The sequence below is a fragment of the Pelodiscus sinensis genome, chromosome 24 (assembly GCF_049634645.1).
Source record: "Pelodiscus sinensis isolate JC-2024 chromosome 24, ASM4963464v1, whole genome shotgun sequence".
NCBI classification, from domain to species: domain Eukaryota; kingdom Metazoa; phylum Chordata; order Testudines; family Trionychidae; genus Pelodiscus; species Pelodiscus sinensis.
This window is the reverse complement of record NC_134734.1, coordinates 24,951,314-24,968,370: the sequence shown is the minus strand read 5'-3', so window position 1 is coordinate 24,968,370 and position 17,057 is coordinate 24,951,314. Positions and strand designations below refer to the sequence as shown.

Below are 17,057 nucleotides of genomic sequence, written 5' to 3'. Positions count from 1 at the left end.
CAGAAGCGGGTGGCCATCGCCCTCTGGAAGCTCTCCACGCCGGACAGCTACCGATCCGTCGGGAACCAGTTCGGCGTGGGGAGATCCACTGTCGGAGCAGTGCTCATGCAGGTACGGCGCTCGTCGGCCACCGAGCCGGGGGGGAGGGGGGCTGCGAGGAGGGGATGGGCCGCCCCAGGGACAAAGGGGGGGGCGGGAGGAGGCGAAAGCGCCCCGCACCGGAGGGGTCGGGCTGTCCCGGCCGTACTACACGCCGCCAGGGGGGTTGCTTCCGGGAGTGGGGCGCGGGGCACTGCCAGGGCACGCACGCTCCCAGCCACCCGGGCGCCCCACTGATTGACGCTTTGCTGTGTCTCTCTCCGCAGGTGGTCAAGGCCATCAACCGGGTGCTGCTCCGCAGGGTGGTCCGCCTCGCCAACCCGGATGCCGTCATCCGGGGATTCGGCGCCCTCGGCTTCCCCAACTGCGGGGGGGCCATCGACGGGACGCACATCCCCATCCGTGCCCCGGAACACCAGGCGTCCCGGTACGTGAACCGCAAGGGGTACTTCTCCGTCATCCTGCAGGCCGTATGTGACCACCGGGGACAGTTGACGGACATAAATGTGGGCTGGTCCGGCAAAGCACACGACGCCCGGGTGTACCGGAACTCCTCCGTGTGCCAGCGGCTGCAGGACGGGACCTTCTTCCCCGACCGCCACATCAGGGTCGGGGACGTGGACATGCCCGTCTGCCTGGTGGGGGATGCCGCCTACCCACTGCAGCCCTGGCTCATGAAGCCCTACACGGGACACCTCAATCCCTCCCGCCAGGCCTTCAATAACAGGCTGAGCAGGGCCCGCATCGTGGTGGAGGGGGCCTTCGGGCGACTGAAAGCCCGCTTTCGATGCCTCCTCACCCGTCTGGACCTGGCCGAGCACAACATCCCTCCCGTGGTGGCGGCATGTTGTGTGCTCCACAATTTGTGTGAGCGGAAGGGGGAGGCTTTCTTGCCAGCCTGGATGGCTGAGGCTGACCGCATGGCTGGACACTACGGTCAGCCCCGCACCGCCGCCGTCCGGGAAGCCCAGCGGGGGGCCATCCGGATCCGGGAAGCCCTGCGGGAGAGCTTCCAGGTGGAGGAGGAGGAGGACTGACCTCTCCCTGCATGCCCCACCGGGGCCTTCTTCCACCCTACCCCCCCCTTCCCCTTTCCCCTCCCTACCTACTGTCAAATAAAGACACCTGTTTTTCCAACAAAAACGTCTGTTTATTTCACAGAACTGGGGTGGGGGAGGGAGGAATGAAGGTGGGAGAAGGGAGGGGGAAACCTGGGACGAGGGAGCTGGAAGGGGAGGGGAGGGAAGGGAGGAAGGGAAAGGAAAGCTCAGGGGTGGGAGTCTGGGTGCCTCTCCCGTCTCGCCACACTGCGGGTCCGGGGGCGTCGGTGGGGAATGGTTGTGGAGGGGGGGGCAGAGAGGACAGGGGGTGTGGAGGAAGCAGGAGCGGAAGCAGGAGGAGCAGGAGGAGCAGGGGGAGCAAGAGGGGGAGCAGGGGGAGCAAGAGGGGGAGCAAGAGGGGGAGCAGGGGGAGCAAGAGGGGGAGCAAGAGGGGGAGCAGGGGGAGGAGGAAATGGAAAGCGGTCTAGCAGGCTCTGGAGGTGGCCTCGCAGGGCACGGCCCTGCTCCTCCAGGGCCTCCAGACTCCTCTGGCGCAGCCTGAGGTCCTCCTGGACCCAGTGGTCCTGGAGACGGAGCTGTCGGTCCAGGAACCGGAGATGCCGCCTCTGGTAGTCCTCCTGGTTCCTGGCTGTCCTGCTTGCCCGGGCGCGGGCGGCTGCTGCAGGCGGGGTGGTGCGCCCTGCAGTCCCCGGTGCTGCAGCTGTGGTGCAAGAAGACCAGCGGTCAATTACCCCAGGGGCCCAGGTGTGTGAAACCCAGCTCCCCTCTGCAAGGCCAGGGCCCCTGCAGGATCCCCAGCTGCTGCTCCGTAGTGGGCAAGGCCCAGGCGCACGGTCCCGGGGCTCCCTCTCGCCCCAGCCCCCCGTACACATAAGGGGAACACGAGGGTACTCACAGGTGGATGCCTCCCCGGCCTCTGATGATGCAGGCGAGCGGCTCTGTGGGGTGCCTCGGGGGTCCCGGGTCCTGGGAAGGCTGGCAGCAGGCTCCTGGCTCTCAGAGCCCTCTTCCTCCTCCTCGGTGTCCAGGAGCGGTCCCTCTGCCCCGGGGTCAATCACGTCCCGGGGGGCAGGGACGGCATGAGGCCCCAGGATGCGGTCCAGGGCATGGAAGTGGGGGCAGGCCTCCGGGTCAGCCCCTGGCAGGCAGGCCCGGGAGTAGGACTGCCGCAAGTCTTTAATCTTGCAGCGCACCTGCTCCCGGCTGCGCTGGTGGCCCCTGGCGGCCAGGCTGGCAGCCATGCGTCCATAGACGGCCGCGTTCCGGTGGCTAGTGCGGAGATCGTGGACATTTGAGGCTTCCCCCCAAACCTCGATGAGGTCCACGATCTCCGCACTTGACCAGGCGGGCGCCCGCCTTTTGCGCCCCCGGGCAGGCTCCCGGGAGCCGCCAGGCTGGTCGTGGGGAGCAGTGGAGGGCTGGGAGCCCTCGGATGGCTGGCTCATAGTGTGGCAGGTGCAGGCTGTGCAGGCACGGGTGCTTGCAGCCTTGCAACTGGCACAAAGTGAGTAGCCAGCCCGTGGCCCTTTAAGGGCTCCGGGGCCGGGAGGGGGGCAATAGAGTTTCCCTGGTGTTGGCCAGAGTGGCCACCAGGGAAACCTGGGAAGCCTTAGCCTCCCACTAGTTCGAACTAAAGGGCTACACAGCCCTTAGTTCGAACTAGCTAGTTCGAACTAGGCGTTAGTCCTCGTAAAATGAGGTTTACCTAGTTCGAACTAAGCGCTCCGTTAGTTCGAATTAAGTTCGAACTAACGGAGCGCTAGTGTAGCGCATAGGAAAGTTAGTTCGAACTAACGTCCGTTAGTTCGAACTAACTTTCTAGTGTAGACATACCCTTAGAAACCATAATAATCTCTTTTGATCCTACTCTCTATCATTGAGCGCTAATATAGAGCGCTATCTAGCTACATGTTCACTGCCCATCACCTTGCTAGATAAGCACGTTTAGTGACCTTTAATCATATACTAGTGATCAAACCACAGGAGTTCTGTGTAGCTGAAAAGCTTGTCTCTTCCAGCGACAGAAGCGGGTCCTATAAAAGATATTACTTCACCCGCCTTGTCTTGCTAATATAAAAAGTGACAGATTTTAAAATGTGAAGAACTAAAATAGAATTAAATAGAATTAAATAGAATTAAATTAATTAGAAGCATCAGAAAATGCCATTCTAATATTGGGGAATGGATGATTGAATCGAGGGGTAAGATGAACGTCAGAATCCGTTATAAGAATTTAAAAAACTCCTTATGGGAACTGTAAAATAAAGGAAATCTTCACTATAGATGCCACTTTCAGTAACTTGCCATTTGTAGTAAGTAATCACTTGCATACATCCTAGTGTTTTTGGCAACACATTTCAAAGCTGATGAAAGATTTTCATTGGTATAAACTTTTCAGGTTTTAGTTGGAAAAAGAAACCCATTAAACCCCTACCCAAATCAGACCTGCAAAAACAAAATGAATTTTGATTGTTGAAAACCAATCTCTCCCATTTTAGGGGATTATGATAAAAAATCCCTGAAAAATATTGACAAAAGTAAATTTTTTTAAAGAAAATTTCCATTTAGTCAATTTTTTTTCAATTTAAGTTTTAGCCATATACTACTTCCAGTTTAATTTTGTTTGATCTTTATTTTTTTTTAAAAATTACCCCTCAGCAAGTTGATCAATTTATGCTTGATCTTCAGCTGCTCGATTCAGATGGACTTTTCTGGGATTATTTTTGGACCCTTTTGAATCTTTTTACATGAGGACAACAGGAACAGATCAGACTGGAATAAGGCCCAAATCTGTTTCTTTGTTCATCCCTGAACTTCTTGGGAAATCAATGAGAATTTGGCATTCCCGAGCCAGTCTGTCCTTAAGATCACCCTCACCGGTGTAGGGTCTAGGACCCAGAACTTCCAGCTTCAGTTCCAGCCCCATCACCAGCTGGATTTGTGACCTGGGGTGAGTCCTGGAGTTGGCTTCCTTGTAAGCGAGAACACTGAGCTCCCTGGGTATTCTGAGCCTTAAGAAACGAGTGTTGGCAAAGCCCCGCGAGATACCCAGACACATGAATGTGAAAGATCATTACCAACAAGTCTGCATTTTTAACCTTTCTTTTAAGATAAAATTAAACTTGTGCAAATTATACACCACCCTGGCGTAATGACACCCTTGGGAACCAGTAATTTTATGGTAGATTAGTGTTATTATTAAGATGAGAATATTATAGGGTAGTCAGAGCACGTACGTTCAGTCTTACAGAGCAGAATTTATCACCCCACCTATAGGAGGGCAAAAGAAAACAGACAACCAAGTACTGGTAGGGTAACTAGGTAATCAGACACACAATGTCCCACCATGCATTGCAACTATTGAAAGACACGACTTATTTCATGCGTAGTTTCTTTTTCTTCCTTTCTTTCACATTTCAGTGCAGTCACCACAGTAGAGGTGTACTCTTAGCACCATGTACCCTTAGCACCATGTACCCTTAGCACTATGTACCCTTAGCACCATGTACTCTTAGCACCATGTACTCTTAGCACCATGTACCCTTAGCACCATGTACCCTTAGCACCATGTACCCTTAGCACCATGTACCCTTAGCACCATGTACTTAGCATCATGTACCCTTAGCACCATGTACCCTTAGCACCATGTACTCTTAGCACCATGTACCCTTAGCACCATGTACTCTTAGCACCATGTACTCTTAGCACCATGTACCCTTAGCACTATGTACCCTTAGCACCATGTACTCTTAGCACTATGTACCCTTAGCACCATGTACTTAGCACCATGTACTCTTAGCACTATGTACCCTTAGCACCATGTATTTAGCACCATGTACTCTTAGCACTATGTACCCTTAGCACCATGTACTTAGCACCATGTACCCTTAGCACCAGGTACCCTTAGCACCAGGTACCCTTAGCACCATGTACTCTTAGCACCATGTACCCTTAGCACCATGTACCCTTAGCACCATGTACTCTGCCTTTTGAAGAACACCAAGCACATGTGAGTTAATTAATCCACACAAAGCTCTTTTGAGCAGCAGCATCGTTATCCCTCATTTGCAGGTGTGCAAACGAAGGCCTAGTCTAAACTACGCCTCCCCTCCGGCTTACCTCAGATGCTATTTGCGTAGCTGAAGTCGAAATACTTATCGCGGTGCCTTTCATGCGCTAAGGTCCGCGGAGGCTGCTCTCTCATTAGCGCCGCCTACTCCTCTGGTCCTGGTGGAGAACTGGAGTCGACAGGAGCATGCCCGGAGGTCGCTATATCGCAGCTGAGCAGGCGGGATAAATGGGCCACCCATGGATCAATTGCTGCAGCATCGGTCCGCTGGGAAAACAAGCCCTACTGCACAGCACGGGTCAGGCTGACGCTGACAGGAGCAGCCACTGGTTCTGGCAGACTTGAGTTCTGGGGTGCTAGACTTAGATGCAAGAGGCATCTTAGACTGCAATGACCCACGGTGTCTCAGGGGGACAGCAAATGAATCAGAGAACATCTTATTGCCTAAGTATAACTCCATGGCCCGCCTGCATCTCGAATGCTGCGCACAGGTGTGGTCGCCTCATCTCCAGAAAGATACATTGGCATTGGAAAAAGTTCAGAAAAGGGCAACAAAACTGGTGAGGGGTTTGGAACGGGTCCCATATGAGGAGAGATTAAAAAGACTGGGACTGTTCAGCTCAGAAAAGAGGAGACTAAGGTGGGATATGATAGAGCTCTGTTAAATCATGACTGGTGTGGAGAAAGTAGGTAAGGAAGTGCTATTTACTCCTCATAACACAAGAACTGGAGCTCACCAAATGAAATTAATAAGTGGCAGGTTTAAAACAAAAGGAAGTCTTTCTTCACTCAGCGCACAGTCAACCTGTGGAACTCCTTGCCAGAGGAGGTTGTGAAAGCCAGAACTTTAACAGTGTTCAAAAAGAGCTAGAGAAGTTCATGGAGGTTCGGTCCATCAGTACATCCTAGCCAGGCTGGGCAGGGATGGGGTCCCTGGCCTCTGTTTGTCAGAAGCTGGGAATGGGCGACCGGGGAGGGATCACCTGATGATTCCCTGTTCAGTCCACTCCCTCTGGGGTACCTGCCATTGGCCTGCGGGCAGCCAGGACGCTGGGCTGGCTGGGCCTTTGTTCTGACCCAGCCTGGCCGCTCTGATGTTCTTCCATGGGGCACCCAGCAGCGAGACGCCCAAAGACAGAGGCAAGCTGAGGCAGCCGGGGTGACGGTGCCGTGCGGTCTGTAGTTGGCCTCTGCTGAGCTATGGCAGAACGCCCCGAGGCAGCCAAGAGCCGGCCGACGTAACCACGAGACTCTCGCCCGAGCTCTCCCGGCCGCTCAGCGCCAGAGCTGAACGCACCTGGGCTAGTCGGAAACGTGGCGCAAGGAGCAAGGAGCCCGCCTCATTTCCAAAGCTGCCAGGCTGCCTGACGGTGCAGATGGGCCCTGCGGGGCGTCCCCAACGGGCCTAAATGGCTTAGTCAGCGAATCCCCATGGAAACAGGCGACTGCAGACGGGGGGGGCACTGGCCGTGTGCCCCCCTAGCCTGGGGAAGGGCCGGGGCAACCCCTTCCTGCCCCACCCCAGCAGCCCCCCATCCTGCCCCACGGCGCCGAGAGGGGGTGGAACCGCCATAGCCCTCCCCGGACGGAAGCGGCACGGCCCAGCCGCCTTGCTGTGCTTGCCCTGCTGGCACTGCCGGTGGGTGCAGGGGGGCCTGGCGCAGACTCCTGCTGCTGGCACCGGCCCTCGCCCTCTAGTTCCCTGCTGGCTGCCGGCGCCGCCCGGCGTGGGGTGCACGTGGCCCCACATGCGCCCCTGTGTGGAAATCACCAAGCGCCCAGAGTCCCACAGGCATTGTGGTGCCCGTCTGACCATGGGACGGGGGCTGCCCGGCTGGGGCGGTGCCTGGGGGCACGTCCCCGGTCCTTCAGACTCCTGCGCACCTGGCGGTGGTGGAAGGGCGGCCTGCCTGCGCCTAGAGGCGCTGCTGGGCACCTAGGGCTCTGGCATGGGGGCTGCCCGGCTGGGGCGGTGCCTGGGGACACGTCCCCGGTCCTTCAGACTCCTGCGCACCTGGCGGTGGTGGAAGGACGGCCTGCCTGCGCCTAGAGGCGCTGCTGGGCACCTAGGGCTCTGGCATGGGGGCTGCGCGGCTGGGGCGGTGCCTGGGGGCATGTCCCCGGTCCTTCAGACTCCTGCGCACCTGGCGGTGGTGGAAGGACGGCCTGCCTGCGCCTAGAGGTGCTGCTGGGCACCTAGGGCTCTGGCATGGGGGCTGCCCGGCCGGGGCGGTGCCTGGGGGCATGTCCCCGGTCCTTCAGACTCCTGCGCACCTGGCGGTGGTGGAAGGACGGCCTGCCTGCGCCAAGAGGCGCTGCTGGGCACCTAGGGCTCTGGCATGGGGGCTGCAGAGAAGAGCGAGGAGAAGTTTGATAGCTGAGGGGAGCGTGTTCCTGGTGCACAGCTGGGGCGAGGGACTGAGGAAGACTCCAAGGGCCAGGCGGTCTGTTGTCTCCTAGTCTGCAGGGCGCAGGGCTGTCTGGCTCCGACCAGCAGCCCTGGATAGGGGCCTCCCCCAGTTCTGCCCCGGCGAGCGGACCCAGGCCAGCTTGAGGGAGTGCGCACTACTCCACCTCAAAGGGCAGAGCCATCCAGCAAAGGCTTCTGGGGCGGAGCGCAGCCATGACCTCCGTGTGGGCTGCAGTGGCAAACTTCGGAGCGGAGCCCTTACGCTGCTTCTGCAAGGACCGCGAAGCAGCCGGACCTGAAGGGGCGCAGCAGACGCAGGATTATTTGTCATTTATTACAGGGCGATACAGGGAAATCCGTTCCCTGCGCTGGGCAGTCCTCTTTCCACACCGCCCAGGCCGACCGGGCTTTCTGAAAGCGCTCGCCGCTCACTACGCGAGTCCCATTGGAAATAATGGCTCGGCTACAGCACGTCCAGTGGCGAAGGCGTTGCTCTTAGGACAAGGGCGGTGGGTAGGACAGAGGCTAATTCAAGAGTGTGCAGGAGACTCCCACTCAGCAAACTTCGACTTGCTCCCTTTGCGCACAACATAGAAACCCCCGATGCTTTCGCACCAGCTCACGTCTCTGCAATGCTGCATGGCCCTAGCAGAGAATGAGCCGCAGGTTCAGTGCAATTTTATTTTTTCCTAATGGCCGGATGGGTAATATAACCTCTGAGGACAGGACAAGAGGCAAAGGGCTTAAACTGCAGCAAGGGAGGTTTAGGTTGGACATTAGGAAAAACTTCCTGCCTGTCAGGGGGGTTAAACACTGGAATAAATTGCCTGGGGGGTTGTGGAATCTCCATCCCTGGAGATATTTGAGAGCAGGGTGGACAGACACCTGTCAGGGATGGTCTAGATCATGGGTTCCCAAACTGGGGGGGCATGAAGAAATTCCGGGGGGGGGGGGGGGGCGAGGAGACCCAGCCACACACACCCCTGTCAATCCCACCCCAAGTTTTGCTGCTATTTTTCTGGGAGGCGGGGGCGAGAGGGTTTCTCAAAATGAAAAAGGAGGTGTGATGCCGAAAATTTGGGAACCACTGGTCTAGACGGTACGGGTCCTGCCATGAGGGCAGGGACTGGACTCGACGACCCTCGAGGTCCCTTCCAGTTCTAGTACTCGAGGATTGTGACACTTACGTGTTCTGACCTTTCCCATGTTAATCGCTATGGTATTTCTCAGCTTGTCCTCTGTCTTTAAAGCCAGACACCACTGGGTGGCACATGTGTATTGTAGAATAGTGATAGAAATGTAGCCGTGTTAGTCTGGTGTAGCTGAAACAAAACACAGGACTATGTAGCACTTTAAAGACTAACAAGATGGTTTATTAGATGATGAGCTTTCTTGGGCCAGATCCACGTCCTCAGGTCAAATAGTGGAAGAAAATTGGCACGACTGTATGTACCAAAGGATACAATCAAAAAAATGAACACATATGAAAAGGACAAATCACATTTCAGAACAGAAGGGGGATGGGGGGGGGGAAGGTAAATATCTGTGAGCTAATGATATTAGAGGTGATAATTGGGGAAGCTATCTTTGTAACCGGTAAGGTAATTAGTGTCCTTGTTAAGACCTAGGTGTAAAATGTCAAACTTAAGCATGAATGACAGTTCAGAGGATTCTCTTTCAAGTCTGATGTTAAAAGGTCTTTGAAGCAGGATGTAGGTGGTTAAGTCATTGAGACAGTGTCCTTTCTGGTTGAAATGGCAAGAAACTGTTTTTTCTTTGTGATCCTGTCTGATATCTGTTTTGTGGGCATTGATTCTTTGGCAAAGTGTCTGAGACGTTTGTCCAATGTACATAGCAGATGGACATTGTCGGCACATGATAGCATAGATTATATTTCTGGATGAGCGGGAATATGTGTTCTTGATCTTATAACTCACTTGGTTAGGTCCAATAATGGTATCAGCAGAGTGAATATGTGGACAAAGCTGGCAACGGGGTTTGTTGCAAGGGAAGGTACCAGGGTTGGTATTAGTGTGGTATGTCCTGTGGTTGTTGGTAAGAATCATCTTGAGGTTAGGTGGTTGTCTATAGGAGACTATGGGTCTGTCTCCCAGAGCCTCTTGGAGTATGGTATCCTGTTCCAGTATAGGCTGTAGTTTATTGATAATGTGTTGGACAGGTTTAAGTTGGGGGCTGTAGGTGATGACAAGTGGTGTTCTATTGTTGGTTTTCTTGGGTCTGTCTTGAAGTAGATGGTTTCTGGGTATTCGTCTGGCTCTTTCAATTTGCTTTTTTATTTCTCGGGGTGGGTAGTTGAGGTTTATAAATGCTTGGTAGAGCATTACCTTACCCATTACAAAGATAGCTTCCCCAATTATCACCTCTAATATCAATAGCTCACAGACATTTACCTCCCCCCTCATCCTCCTTCTGTTCTGAAATTTGATTTGTCCTTTTCATATGTGTTCTTTTTTTTGATTGTACCCTTTGGTATAAATGGTCGTGCCAATTTTCTTCCACAACTTGATCTGAGGAAGTGGGTCTGGCCCTCGAAAGCTCATCACCTAATAAACCATCTTGTTAGTCTTTAAAGTGCTACATAGTCCTGTTTCATGTGCAGGGCTCGCCGAACCGTGGTGAGCCCCACTCGCCAGCCGGTGATCTGCGCATACGGCGAGTAGATTGTATTATTTGTCGAGCCCTGATCATGTGTATTGTGTGATTATTGCTAATCCCTTTGTGTAACCCCAGGACTGGATCATACAGCAGAGTGTATCCTTCAAAGCCACTTGTGGGAAGAAAGGTCTTTGCGCTCGGTGTGGGGGTGCCGAGGGACGGGTGCTCGCGTTCGGTCTGGGGGTGCCGAGGAGCGGGTGCTGGCACTCGGTCTCGGGGCGCCGAGGAGCGGGTGCTGGCACTTGGTCTGGGGGCGCCGAGGGGCGGGTGCTGGCGTTCGGTCTGGGGGCGCCGAGGAGCGGGTGCTGGCACTTGGTCTGGGGGCGCCGAGGGGCAGGTGCTGGCGCTCGGTCTGGGGGCGCCAAGGGGCGGGTGCTGGCATTCGGTCTGGGGGCGCCGAGGGGCGGGTGCTGGCGCTCTGTCTGGGGGCGCCGAGGGGCGGGTGCTGGCGTTCGGTCTGGGGGCGCCGAAGGGCGGGTGCTGGCGCTCGGTCTGGGGGCGCCGAGGGGTGGGTGCTGGCGCTCGGTCTGGGGGCGCCGAGGGGCGGGTGCTGGTGCTCGGTGTGGAGGTGCCGAGGGACAGGTGCTGGCGCTCAGTGTGGGGGCGCCAAGGGGGGGTGCTGGCGCTCGGTGTGGGGGCAGAAGACCAGGGTCATCATTCATATTAGAGTAGAGAGAATGTGGAATGGAGAACGCAATCCAGCCTGTGAGTTCTACTGCGCCTAGGGCAGCTACTTCAACCGCAGGGAGACACGGAGCCCCCGTTTGTAGCCATTGCCGTAGCAGGCAGTGCAGACTAGTGAGTCAGCCCCTGGCCTTATTGGCCTAAGGGATATGAGACTTGCCCGAGTCCTGTCTGTGCCATTACCTCATGCCTAATCCCCCATAAATGCCTTGTCTTTGGTTTCCTCTCCCACCCTTGGGCTATGTCGATGGCAGTCGCTTCGGGGCAGGGACTGGCTCTTGCTCTGTGTTTTACAGCTGCAAGCCCAGTGGGGTCACACTCTTGGGTGGCTACTTTAGACACAGCTGCAATAGAACCAATAATTATCGCGCCAGCGAGGGAGGAGACAGCAGAGGGCAGAATGCGGCCCGGCCCGTGCACCAGAGAGGGAGAGTTGTTTGTGGTTTACCACTGGGGGCAGAAAGGCGATTGTCACGGGGGGTTCGTTAGGGTTGTGAAAACCTGCTTATGAATATGCTGTAGCTGGAATACCAGCAGGGATCTGCTGAAGTCTGACAATTTTAGGAAGGGGCACACTTTTGAGAGTTGCAGCTCACTTCATCAGACGCATGAAGAGAAAGTGTAAAAGCTAGCAGGGGCTCAGAGATGGCGTGTTACATCCCAGCTCATTCATCAGGGTGGATGTGAATAAGGTGAGAATATCTAAAGTGGCAATTTATTATGGTAATGAACGAGCCATTCCCAGTCCTTATTGAGACCCATTCTGATGGTGTGAAATTTGCATATGAATTCCAGCTCTGCAGTTTTAAGTGAGACACTTTGTGTGACGTGTCACTGGAAAGGGTATAATCTGCTGAATATGATTAGCTCATTTGCATGCAGGTATCATTGCTGTATGTGCAGTTGGAAATGTGAAGTATAAACCTGTGTTACTGGAGTCACGCTAAGTGAGGGCCCTTGGTGGGAACGTAATGGCCCACTGCTTAGAACAACGAGCTGGGAATAGACTTGGTTTTCCTGTCGGCCCTTGAGGAGGGGCTGTGTCTGAGGGGTTCTGTGAAGCATGTGATCATGTCACCTGATACCAGAATCCATCCTAAACCAAGTACTTTTCCATTAAGAGCCGGCAGGAAGTTTATACTCAACCCAACAGGTTCCCACCGTGGCAATACTTATAGAAAGGTGGGAAGCCAAATAATAGGAGCGGCTGCCAGTCTTCAGTTCTCCCTGGCAACCCCTCCCAGGATGACTGCTGGGAACATCTGAGACTGAACGGGTTGGGGGAAAGGTGGAGCACGCACTGGGGGGCTGTCGAGACTCTGAAAGACGTTTACCAGCACAACGCTGGGGTGTGCCGAGTCTATGTCCCTCTGTTGCAGAGGGGTGTGAATTAGACGTATCAACGTTGCTAATGAAGCGGGGATTTAAATCTCCCGCGCTTCATTTGAATAAAAATGGTCGCCGCGTTTTGCCGAGTCAGCAGTTTGTCAGCAAAAAGCGGCTGTCAAGACGAGGATCAGGCGATAAAGAAAGCCTTTGTCAGCCGATCCTGTAAACCCCGTTTTACGAGGCATGAGGGTTCGGCTGATAAAGGCTTTCTTTGTCGCCCGATCCCCGTCTTGACAGCCGCTTTTTGCCGACAAACTGTTGACTTGGCAAATCACGCGACCATTTTTATTCAAGTGAAGTGCGGGGGATTTAAATGGCGCCAGAGGGATGTAGTCTACACATATCCTGAGGGTGAGAGATGACATGTAACCAGTTTTTTAGGGCACATTTTCACTTCCACAAAGATCGACACTCCAGAGATTGATCTTCCAGCATTTGATTTAGCGGGTCTGTTAAATCGAATGCTGAAGGCATCCCCGTTGACCCTAGAACTCCTTGCAGTTGCGAAGAATAAGGGAAAGTGATGGGAGAGTTTCTCCTGTCGGCCTCCCACTGTGGGGCCACCCCAGAAAATTGATCCCTGGTACGTTGACTCCAGCTGTACAATTCACGTAGCTGGAGTTGTGGATCTTGCATCGCTTTTCTCTGCCAGTGTAGCTGTGGCCTGTGTTTATTAAGCATAGCTGGCACGTTCTTCTTAGTTTGTTTAGCAAGCTCCATTGTTCTGTCTGTTGTCTCTTATGACCACTGACAGCCTAACTTTTATACCTCACCACGTCGCTTTTGTGTATTAATGAGTTCAGTGTAAGTATGGCTACCTGGGAGGGGGGCAGGGAGTCTGTGCCCTGTGGGAGACGGTGAACGTGAGCGTATTGTGTATAAAACTTGATACAGTGTAAGACACATGTATCTGGGGCTCAGGTCCCCCTGGCTCTGTGCTCTGGATGCTGAGGCAAGTCCCTTCGGCTGAGACTTCCCGGAGCTGAGCGGATCTCAGAGGCTGAGTGTGTCTGTGGCAGGACTAGAGGAGGCCAGAGGCAGGGGCGACGAGTGTGCTAGGTGGGGGAGGATCTGCCTTCCCAAACCACCAGCCTGTCCCTGCCCACACTCTGCCCCCAGAATGTCTGGGGCGGGGAGGCTGGGGGCACATGCTGCCCACCCTCTCCTTGGTGCTGGGGCTGCACGTGGGGGGCAGGGCCTGTGGACAGAGGGTGGGGCTGGGGGCTTGCCCGAGCAGGCTAGAATCAAGAAGCGTCCATGAGGGCAGGAAGGTCGGTTCAGAGGCTACGGCTAGACTACAGGCTTTTGTCGACAGATACTGTCTCCAAACTTCTGTCGACAAAGAGCGTCTAGACTGCATCCAGTTCTGTCGACAAAGCAAGCCACTTTGTCGACATGAAAGTGTAGACACAAAGGACAGTGTAGATGCAATAACGCCTTCTGTTGACAGAACTCTGTTGACAAAAGGCGTTATTCCTCATAGAGGGTGTGTCTAGACTACTGGGTTTTGTCGACAAAACTATACCTGTGTCTACACTACCGCTGAGTTCTATCGACATAACGTCAACAGAACTCAGCAGTTTAGTCGACGCTGGTAAACCTCATTTTACGAGGCATAACGCCTTCTGTCGACAGAGTTCTGTCGACAGGTGTTATTGCATGTAAACTGTCCTTTGCGTCTACACTACCATGTCGACAAAGCAGCTTGCTTTGTCGACAGAACTGAATGTAGTGTAGACGCTCTTTGTCAACAGAAGCTTTGTCGACAGTATCTGTCAACAAAACTTCTGTTGACAAAAGCCTGTAGTCTAGACGTACCCAGAATGAGGTTAACCGCCATCGACAAAACTGCTGAGTTCTGTCGACGTTATGTCATCAGAACTTGGCGGTAGTGTAGACGCAGGTATAGTTTTGTCAACAAAAGTCCGCTTTTGTCGACAAAACCCTGTAGTCTAGACACACCCAGAGGTATTTCAGCCCTAACTGAAACTTCTCAAAGAGTGCCACCAGCCAGCAGTTTCTACACAGCAGGCAGGACTTTCAGCAGCCGGGCACACCCCAAGGTCATCTAAAGGAGGAACGAGAGCTGCAGACCATGAGAAGGAAATCTTAGGCAAGATCACAGAGCTTAGCTCTTGCCAGCTGTGGACCTGGAGGGTTGCACAAAAAAGATGAATGCGGGTTGAACCTCTCTGGTCTGGCACTCTGTGGTCCGGCAACATCCGTGGTCCAGCATGATTTCAGTGAGCCGGATGGGCCGCTTATCATGGGCGTGGCCAAGTTTCCCGCAGGTCCATAAAGTTTGTTTACAGCCCCCAGGCCTGGCTCCCAGTGTTCTGGGCTGTTCTGTAGCTCTAATTTACTCCAAGTGTCTTCCCCGAGCCTAGCAAGCAGGGGCAGAGTTGGTCTGGCAAATACTCCCGTTTGGCGCAGATCAGGTCCTGACAGTGCTGAATCAGAGAGGTTCAACTTGTATAATTATTACAGATGAGGAAACTGAGGCACGAAGCAAGGCAGCAGTTTGTACTGAGCACGTGTCTTCATTCCAGCTCCTCCCTCCCCACAACCGCTGAATGCCAGGACCAGAAATGCTCTCTGTGCTCCATCACCAGCTTTGTTGTATTGTGGGGACCTGGAATATGCTGGATCAAACCTCCAAGTCCCATCATCAGCACAGCCCCTGAAGCAAGCTCCCTGTGTGCCCACGGCACACACAGCAAAGGCAGGGGCAGTGCACCTCTGCTCCCAGCTGTTCTGAGCTGGAGGGACCCCCTCTAAGAGCGAGTGGAGAATTCGTTCTCAAGGCACGTCGGTCTCCTGCCCATCCACTTGGACCGTCCTAACCAGCGCTGGGCACCCTGGGCTAGCGAGCGGGCCGCTCCCTCCTTCGTCTCAGCGGGCAGCAAGACCAGAACCGTCTCCTGGGCTCGCTGCGCTTGCGTCCCTGGAGTGGGCGAGGTTGTTCCGACTGGCCCCCGCGCTCTGTGATTGGCTGCAGAGGGAGCGTCACAACGCCGGGTGCAATCAGCACGCACCTCACTTCACCTGCCCTGGCTTCGCGTGCGTGTCCCTTTAGTAACACCGGTAGGAAGAAAACAGCACGGAGAGAAACCAGCAGGCACGTGGGCAGCGACAACTGCAGTGTCTCGTGGGCCGCACGGGACCCCGACGGCGCGCACCGGTGCTACTGCGAGTGGTGAGTGTACAATGTGCGCACATGGAGGGCTGAGTACCAGCTCGGCAGAAGCATGGGTGTGAATTCAGCACAGCCGGCTCACAGCACTGCTCGGTGCTGCCTGTGCCAGCGTGGCTACACTACTGGTTTGAGTGCACGAGCAGGGACTCGCACCTCTACCTCCAAGCACTGGCAGAGTGTGTGACTTGGGATGATGCATGTCGCATCCCTTTACAGTGGGAAACTGAGCAACGGGGCGGTTAACGCCCTGTTGGGGTGGCACTGGGGTGTAATGACAGTTTTCTGAGATCCGAGAAATGCTGCATTATTGTTCTCATGTTGAAGTCGAAGTCGGGACGGGTGGGGGCAGGAGGGAGCGGTGGTGTGGCTAATCTTGACATGCACACTGGTCTTTTCCCATGGTGGGCATCCCAGTTAACAGTAACGAGAGGTGGGCTGGGAACACGGAGAATCAAAGCAGGTGACACATTCCTATCTGCTACTTTCAGATGCTGATTTTCCCGTCCCTGGATAGAGGTTTGTGGGCGAGGCTGGCAAAGAAGCGAATCTGTTGCAGTGGGTGTGTACGTAGCTAACACTGTAATAAACAGCCACAATTTTAAAGATGCATCATAATTTTGGGCTTGGAGGAGGAAATACATTGGAGTTGCAGACAAACTGGCTTTTCTGGAATACAAGCTTGGCTGCATTATCTCTGCTAAGGCTTCTTAATAACAGTGAAAATAATAGTTGCTCACTCCTGCGTGACATGTCGGGCCAATCAATGCAACTGCTCTGCAAGGAACTTAGGGCTCGGTGTCGGGATAGTAGCACGTTGGTGCTCCAGGCATGGCCAAGGCAAGATGCTAGGTGCAGTGCAAACACAGAACACAAAGCTAGTCCAGGCCTCAAAGCCCCTAAGCCGAGGTAAGGCAGGAGCCTCATTCTAAAGGGCCCTTCAAAGCACTTTTCTGTAGTTTTCAGTTTTAGAATCTGTGCAATGTTCGACCATGCAGGAAACCCGCCATTCATGGGGGACGTGTTCCCGCAGCCCAGCAAATGGCAACATTCGTGAATACTGGGAACCTCGGTTCCCGGCCCATGTGGTGAGCTCCCTGCAGCAGCCCTCAAACTCGCCATGGGGAGCTCGCCGCAGGGGCCGTGGGGACTTTCCCGTGGCTCCCTCCTCCAGGCTCTCTTGTAATATTTTCTTCCCTAATGTATTTTAATTTCACTCGTTTTACTAGGCAAATACTGATTTGCTGAGAGACGACAGCGGCGCTGTTGCCTTTCCCCCGTTGGCTATTTGTGTGTCTGCATCAGAGCAAAGCCCAGGGAGCTGGTTCCCACACTCTGTTTCAGGGCTGCGGGCAATTGTGCTTTTGCTGGAGGGGAATGTGCTTCCCCTCCGTGCTTGGATTGATTCTGCTTCTGAACAGCAACTAGCTGCTTTTCTGTCCAAAGGGATTGTTCATTACACGTAGTCACAGTCCC

At 54.5% G+C, this 17,057-nt stretch overlaps 1 protein-coding gene across 1 annotated transcript; it reads right to left on the bottom strand.

Annotated features, from left to right (window-relative positions):
- Window positions 1-1,215: 1,215 nt before the first annotated feature.
- LOC142819642 (uncharacterized) lies at window positions 1,216-2,998 on the bottom strand. The gene is made up of 2 exons (XM_075908026.1): window positions 2,056-2,998; window positions 1,216-1,860 (listed from the first exon to the last, which is right to left on the bottom strand). The coding sequence occupies exons 1-2, from the start codon at window positions 2,603-2,605 to the stop codon at window positions 1,367-1,369; spliced, it is 1,044 nt and encodes a 347-aa protein (XP_075764141.1). The 5' UTR covers window positions 2,606-2,998; the 3' UTR covers window positions 1,216-1,366.
- Between the last annotated feature and the right edge of the window lie 14,059 nt (window positions 2,999-17,057).

What these genes read in the sequence shown, in the direction of transcription:
- LOC142819642 (XM_075908026.1), bottom strand. Translation starts at nt 2,605, where the DNA reads ATGAGCCAGCCATCCGAGGGCTCCCAGCCCTCCACTGCTCCCCACGAC. An exon ending in GGCCGGGGAGGCATCCACCT is followed by an intron (nt 1,861 to 2,055) that starts GTGAGTACCCTC and finishes CTTGCACCACAG; the next exon opens with CTGCAGCACCGGGGACTGCA.